The sequence below is a fragment of the Nilaparvata lugens genome, unplaced genomic scaffold (genome assembly GCF_014356525.2).
Source record: "Nilaparvata lugens isolate BPH unplaced genomic scaffold, ASM1435652v1 scaffold8289, whole genome shotgun sequence".
In the NCBI taxonomy this organism is placed as follows: domain Eukaryota; kingdom Metazoa; phylum Arthropoda; class Insecta; order Hemiptera; family Delphacidae; genus Nilaparvata; species Nilaparvata lugens.
The window spans coordinates 981-9,441 of NW_024094036.1; the positions used below are offsets into that span (position 1 = coordinate 981).

General features: G+C 33.8%; 1 protein-coding gene across 1 annotated transcript; it reads left to right on the forward strand.

Annotated features, from left to right (window-relative positions):
* Nucleotides 1-1,329: 1,329 nt before the first annotated feature.
* LOC120349111 lies at nucleotides 1,330-5,972 on the forward strand (the record flags this gene model as incomplete). The annotated part of the gene is made up of 2 exons (XM_039419071.1): nucleotides 1,330-1,530; nucleotides 5,794-5,972. Coding segments are annotated over 2 exons (380 nt in total), but the record flags the coding sequence as incomplete, so codon positions are not given.
* Nucleotides 5,973-8,461: the final 2,489 nt, after the last annotated feature.

Below are 8,461 nucleotides of genomic sequence, written 5' to 3' on the forward strand. Positions count from 1 at the left end.
TTTGGGGGTGCTGGATCTGAATCTGAAAACCTAAACAATTGCGAAATACGAATCCGCAACAACACTTGGTGTACGGCACATGTTGTACGGCAAATTGACTGGCGCAAGGACTACTGAGTTGAAATGTTGAGAACCGTTTCCATTATTACAAATTCTCTCGTCATTCGATCTCTGTTGTGAGGTCCACGTTATAATGGCAGTGTTAATTAGCAATGGTATTGCTATTATTGTCTAACATTCATGAAAGCAGATAGCGCTACTCTCTTCCTCGCTTTGCTCTTTTGCCAGGTCTTTCAACAATGTAGAATATAATAATGTTATTAACAAAGAATTTCATATTTATATTTGAAAATTCATTTTGAAACTATTGAAAAAAAAATAATTTATTGCTTAATAAAATAATATCGTGCACCGAGCTTTGCTCGTTATTTTATTTATTAATAAACAGAACACAATTTCTCTAAAATGATCGTGTGTATATTTCACAGCTGGCTATATGTCATCTTATGAATTCCGGGGATGCGATATTTAATTTTCCACATACTCACTTTTTTTACTATCCACAGCTGTTTCAGCCAGGATGAATTATCCTTTTAATGTCGTTTCAGCGAGTTTACTCAATGATGAGACCTAGTGCAATCGAATCTTATATCATAAACCTACTATGTTCCAAATTTCGTGAATCTTTAGAGCCGTTTTCGAGATCCATACATAAATAACCAGATATAAAAAAGCCAGATATAAAGATACAGAAATTGCTCGCTTAATTTTATTTTTGAACACTTACATAGTTAGAGCTTACAAATAATTTTAGAAATTTCGAAGACGTGTGCTGGGCCAAGGTTAACATTTCTCTTCTTCAATGCCATGTTTAATATAATAGGATAATTGATTATTTTAAACGAGAATGAACAGTTAATGTTACATCAATAATCTGTATCAGCTACCGTCTATAGGAGGCACTGACGACAAGACAGAGGATCGGCAACGTTGTTCTTCTATCTTTCTCCACTGCCATTATAACCTCATTATAGAAGCATCTATTCCCGCTGAATGTTGGCCTTGAAGACAGAGGATTCGGCAACGTTGTCTTCTATCTTTCTCCTCCACTGTCATTATAACCCCACTATAGAAGCATCTATTCCCGCTGAATGTTGGCCTTGAAGACAGAGGATCGGCAACGTTGTTCTTCTATCTTTCTCCACTGCCATTATGCCCCACTATAGAAGCATCTATTCCCGGCTGAATGTTGGCCTTGATATCCTCTTGGACTTCATTTTTGTGTCTGATAAGATTTTGAAATAATTTAGTAATTTTGAAATAATTTAGTGTTATTTCTCTGGTTTGCAGGTGTGCCAGTAGACGAAAAGAACCCGGACGATGGCTACCAGGATGACCAGGATGGAGATAGTGATGACGATGACGAAAACCCCCCGATAGGACCTCCTCCTGTACTCAAGTCAAAGAATAAGTCGTTCTCGGTGGTGGTAGGGGACAGTGTGATGCTGCCTTGTCATGTCGAGAATCCAGGTAACTATCCAAGTGTCCAGTGTGCATGATAGTCTTATTTAATGAAAAAGACTAAGAAATTGTCAAAAAACTACAGATTTATTGATAACTCAAGGTATCTCACATTACAAGGAATTAGGGAGAAATTAAATATTTGGTTTAGAAATAATGGTTTGGTTTAGAACCCTGTGAAAACAAAAATTGTTCACTTTAGTATAAGAAGGAATGATAGAGATAGTGTGCACGTGGTGGGGGTGATGGGGTTGAAAATGTAGACTCAGCTAAGTTTCTTGCTTGCTTGTGCAACATAATTTGGAATGGGAAGGCTACCTACAGAAATTACAGCAAAGACTCTGTCATGCTATTTACGCCATTCGTACAGATTCAACAATTACAATTGAATTGAATTGAATTTATTTCGCAAAAAGCAAATTACATCATTAAAATAAAATGAACAAAATGAAATTTAACTATACAAACAGAAACAAAATTATAAATTATACTAAATACTTATGTTACAATAGATTAAGTAAATAACTTAATAAATAACTTGACATAGTACAGTATAGAAGTAATGAAATGTTCAGTTAACTTCATTGTAAAAGCAATTTTTCTTTTTGGCACTGCCAACATAAGTAACACTCGTGTGTTGGCAAATTCAAAGAGGGCTTTTATTATACCATGGATACTCCTTTCGATATAAGGTATGATAATTTTTTTGGGGCTCTTCCCTGGCGCATTAAACATTTTTAAAATCCAAAAAAGAGTGATTAGGAATTTAACTCACTCTGGGAGGAGAGACTCTTGCAGGCCCATATTTCGCTGACTCAACCTTTTAACACTTCCAGCTTTATATATGGTTGACATTCCAATGTAGATGAGAAGAAATAGTGAGATAATTGCTGACAACCATCCCATTCACAAGTTTCCTCAGCGTAACAACAATCTTTATTTGCCCAAGCACAGACTTACCGCCTATGAAGGGAGCCTATATTCAGGCATAAAAAAATATATAACTCTTTGAAAAACGATTTGAAAACTGAACTAATTTGAAAGTATTTAAAATAAATAGGTGATATACTATTAAAGAGTTGTCCCTGTAGTGTTGAAGAGGGAATGAGGCCCTTGTCTGGTAGTTTGGACGTATAAGCTTTTAAGAAAATTATATTGAAAAATGTATTAAATAAAACCAATCTTGTATGTAAAAAATATATATGTAATTGACAGGTAGCATGTTGTGTGAGTTTAATGAAGCTTACATTATACAATTAAGCGCCATGAATAATAATAATAATAATAATTTTTCCTTTCCTTTCCTTTTTCCTTCGTCCTGGTACCCCAGAAGAAGGGAGTTTATTATAGAAAATAAACAAACAAAAATGAAAAATACACTTATAAAAAAAAATCTTACAAACAAAACAAATAACAATAATAAAAAAAAAGCAAGAATGACAAAAGATAAGAAGATTTCCTTTCAGTAGAACATTTCAAATAAACCAGACGAATTATAAATTCTCCAAAACCTTCTAAGAAGGTTTGACTGGAGGAGTCAAGTTTTACTTATATTAAAAAAACCATAGAAATAGTACATTGATATAATCAATCAGTGATCCCAAAATAATATTTTCAATTTAAATCTATCAATAATATAATAATAAAAACAATAATAATAATTATAAATGAAAAAGACTAGAATTGTCAAAAAACCACAGATTTATTGATAACTTAAGTCAGTGGTTCTCAAACTTTTACTTCAAGCCCCCCTCCCTGTATAATTCAGCTGTAAGCCGGACCCCCTACATGTATAAGCATAGACATGTTGTAAATATACGTATACGTACGTATATACCTACATATTTTACACTCAAAATTTTTATTAGTTGAGTTTTGCACATTCTATACATAACCCAATGTTGCAATAGTTTCAATCATAATAAAACAACAAATTCTATACAAACAATAATTAATTTATTCAGGTACTACAGCTACTATAGTACATAGTTGTTATTTTTGTTTCTCTTAGAAATTAAGTGTGAAGGATGAGCTTGTTTTTTCGCACAGAAGTTGTTGAACCGAGGTGTCAGCTCCGATAACGCTATATACTAAAACTTACAATAAAGCACTGATTGGGAGAGAAAAACTAAGGATACTCCTTGTACTACTATCTCTCTCACAAATTTAGATAACATTTTAGTGATAATAATGTGTAATATTTTTTTTTTGTTTTGAAGCATCCAAATTTCAAAATCCACTTTGTGAAAATAATTGAGGATTGACAATTTTGTGAAGTGAACAACTACAATGACCTATTTCGGACTATGTCTAACCCTTAGACCAGTTATAGAATAGACACGCTGGGAAGTCTAGCCTCTGAAGCCAACATCTACTGCCATATCGCCCTATCGTGACGTCAGCATCGGATAGAAAACTTTCTGCATGGGAGTTTGTTACATTGTTTCCAAGCTGACTGTGTCTATTTCAGATGGAAGGAAATTATTATTCATGAAATGGTAAACTCCTGCTGAAATAGAAAACAATGTATACAAACTATACAGAGTTTTCTATCCGATGCTGACGTCACGATTGGGCGATATGGCAGTGGATTGGCTTTATCGACTTTCAGTATGAATATACAATGGGCTGTGTCTACTCTATAATGGTCAGGTTTAACTTATCTTAATTGGGAGAGGAATAGCACAAGGTCACCTTATTTTCTCTCCCTATCATTTCTATAATATAATTTTATTTAACGAAAATCCTAAATAAATGCTGCAAATCACCCCGAAGACTTCTGCTATGCAGACATTGACAACAGGGTTAACAGCTAGATGGAAATTCGATGAGAACTACTATCCAAAATTAGTTGCTTAGGATAGTAGTTCTCAACGAATTTCCATCTAGCTGTTAACCCTGTTGTCAATGTCTGCAGTAGCAGAAGTCTTCGGGGTGATTTGCAACATTTATTTAGGATTTTCGTTAAATAATAATTATATTACTATTAAATTTTAAAAACTTTAAAGTGAAAAAGCACTCACATTCTTTGATTGGCGACGTCCGTTTCGTGCTGGTATCGCACATTTTCAAGCCAAAAGGAACTGAAGTGTTTAAGGTTGGAGGGGGAAATTGGTGGGGGTGGAGGGGAGTTTTGGTGGTTAATGGAGGAGTATTGAATGAGTTTGTCAAACAGGGTGTGGGAGGAAAAGTTGATTTGGTCATTTAGAATATTGTTTGGCTGTTGTTTGGTGAGTTTGTATATTTCAAACTGTTCTATGTACGGTACATTTAATTTTCTGTTTTGTGGGAATAGTGGGTATTTCGAGGTGTTGTCTATGTCAGGGTTGTGTGGTCAGTGGAGATAATGTGTTCTGCCAAGGTGGAATGGGAGGACGGATGGTAATGGCTCTTGTGTGTTCTTTGAATCTATATTGAAATTTCTAGCTGTTTTACCTATGTAGAATTTGCTGCAATCTCTACAATTTAGCTTATAAATTCCTGGTCTATTGTATTGATTTTGAGAGGTGTTGTATGGGGACAAGAGTTTTTTTCAGTGAGTTTTTTGGTTCTGTATGCAACCTTGTATTTTATTTTCTTGAATGATGCTGCTATTTTGTAAGTTTATTGTTCTTAATTATCAAATCAATACAATAGACCAGGAATTATAAGCTAAATGTAGAGATTGCAGCAATTCTACATAGGTAAAACAGCCAGAAATTTCATATAAGATTCAAAGAACACACAAGAGCCATTACCCATCCTTCTCCCATTCCACTTTTGCAGAACACATCATCTCCACTGACCACACACACCCTGACATAGACACAAACTCGAACTACTCAATATTCCCACAAAAACGAAATTAAATGTACTAGAACAGTTTGAAATATACAAACACACCAAACAACAGCCAAACAATATTCTAAATGACCAAATCAATTTCCTCCCCACCCTGTTTGACAAACTCATTTAAATACTCCTCCATTAACCACCAAAACTCCCCTCCACCCCCACCAAATTTCACCCTCATAACCTAAACACTTCAGTTCCTGTTTGGCTTGAAAATGTGCGATACCAGCACGAAACGGACGTCGCCACATCAAAGAATGTGAGTGCTTTTTCACTTTAAAGTTTTATAAAATTTAATAGTGGAAACAAGATGGATAACCAACAACAAATAATTATATATTAATTAGCATTTGAATAAATGCATTCTCTTTTTGATTCCATCTGTAATTTTATAATACTCATTGTACGAATTAATAAAGAATTCATTGTTTTTTGTTGCAGTTTATGCAGTGATCATGTGGTGGTTGGGCTCGAGCATACTCTACACAGGTGACATTCCGACCAGTCAGGCCAAGGAGCGCTCCAACATACAACTGCTGTCCACTTCTCTCGCTCTCCATCCACAACATCCAAGAGGCCGCATCGGTCAGTACCGCTGCGAGGTGATCCTCAAGGCATAAGATTCCTGTCAGCACTGTACACTTTGTCGGATCTACAAGTGAGTAAAACCCTTGAAATACTCTTAAATTACCCCTAATATACACCTTGAAATACCTGGAAGTGACTATTCTAGGTTATTTCAAGGGTATTCCATGGCTTACTTTATAATATACCCTTGAAATACCCCCAATATACCCTTGAAATAACCTAGAAGTGACTATTCTAGGTTATTTCAAGGGTATTTCCATGGCTTACTTTAGATAAAGGCTGGAACGCACAACATGGCAACGTCGCAGTCAAGCTCAGCTTCATATGAATTGACTTCACTTGGGTAGACTCCCGATTAACTACCAGCTTTACGCCCTTTATCAAATACAGTACTGAGAAATTCAATCCAATGATAGTAAAATATATAATATCAACTGATAGACTAATTTTAACTTCAATTTATTTATTTATTTATTTATTATCACTTGTGTTCAAATACTTGACATGAGGAAAGGCACAACAGGCTCATGCCCAAAACTGTCCCATTTCCAATTTATACTATACTGTCCCAATCAAAATGTTGGTTATGTCACTTTCACTTTTCAAAATACAATTTACGCTCTTCAATACTCAGATAAACAAGCAAATTTTGAATCAAATAGATAGTATTAGAGTCTAAAATCAAAAAATCTAGAAAAGTAATTGATAATTAATTCTAGGAGTTTCAAATATAATGTCTAGAATTCTTCAATGTTGTTGTACCATCACGAACTGCTTATTATTAAATCACTTTTTGCTTTGGAAAAAACGACTAGCAGTCAAATATTTAACAATAATAATAAATCAGTCACTGGACAACGAGATCTTTCGGCAGTTCCGCCATCTTCTTGGTTGTACTCTAGACAAGTAGAAGGATAGGATGGAATTTTTCGTGTGCTGTTGTGTCTATTGGATTAGTGTCTGTTGGTGCTGTGGGTGTCTATTGGTGTCTATTGGGTTGTTGTGGCTAAGAAGGTCATCAAAGAGGAAGTGGGATTTGAAGTTGGTTTGTTCATTTAATATACATTGTCTATTGCTTTTAAATTGGGTGTATATTTCAAATTGTTCTATTGTGTCTAATTCTGGTCCTGGTCCACACAAACATAAATACTGATCTACAAATCATACCATAACAAACAAAGGACCAGATTAGACACAATAAAACAATTTGAAATATACACCCAATTAAAAGCAATAGACAATGTATATTAAATGAACAAACCACTTCAAATCCCACATCCTCTTTGATTACCTTCTTAGCCACAACAAACCCAATAGACACCAACAGCACCAACAGACACTAATCCAATAGACACCACAGCACACTAAAAATTGCCATCCTATCCTTCTACTTGTCTATGAGTACAACCAAGAAGATGGCGGAACTGCGAAAGATCTCGTTGTCCAGTGATGGTTTATTCATTTATTGTGAATATTTGACTGCTAGTCGTTTTTTCCAAAAGCAAAAAGTGATTTAATAATGTCTAGCTTGGCAATATATTTCACTGTACTTACTTTCTGTGTCTGTATCCCCTACGAGCAATTTTAATGATCAAAAGTATTACATTAATAGATGAAATTATTTTAATATACCTTCTAAATGAAAAATAAAAATATGAAAGTCGAATATTGTCTTCTTTTTAAGAAACTTCTGAATTTTGCATTCGCTTTTTGTCCATCTATATCTATTACATACACCGTAATGATAATCGATTCTTCATATATCTATCAAAGGAAATTTCTACTACCATTTAGTTTTTGTTCGTAATGATATCCATCATTCATATTAAAACACATCATTAAGTACCCTACCCTTTATTATTCTTTTTTCTTTTAAAACAAGACTTGTTTCAATTTTTTTTTATTTAGGAAAATGGCTTTAGATGATTTGAAATAGTCGTGTTTTGGAAGAAAAAAATAAACAGAGTACGGTATTGAAGATTTATATCATGTTTCAATAATTTCAATGTAGCCTTATAAAGAGAAGTGATAATTAATATCAATAATGAATTAATATTTTTCACTTTTTGTGTATGGTAGTTGAGAAGTTGATATGTGGTAATTATTCATATTGAATGAAAAAGACTAAGAAATTGTCAAAAAGCCACTGATTTATTGATAATTAGAAAGACCGGTTTCGGTTATTACACCATTGTCAATCTCTGATAAACTATTGTTTATCAATATACTACTGATACTACTGTTTATCAGAGATTGACAATGGTGTAATAACCGAAACCGGTCTTTCTAATTATCAATAAATCAGTGGTTTTTGACAATTTCTTAGTCTTTTTCATTCAATGAATCAATAGATTATTGAACGAATAAATTGCTGGAATAATGATAATTCATTCAACTTTGTTCATTAACTAATTGTATCTAGGCATAATAGTATGCCAACAAAATTCACAAAGAATGGATATCCAATAGCAATAGTTCAATCTATCTTTACATATATCTGTGGGTCATAATCACATTATTG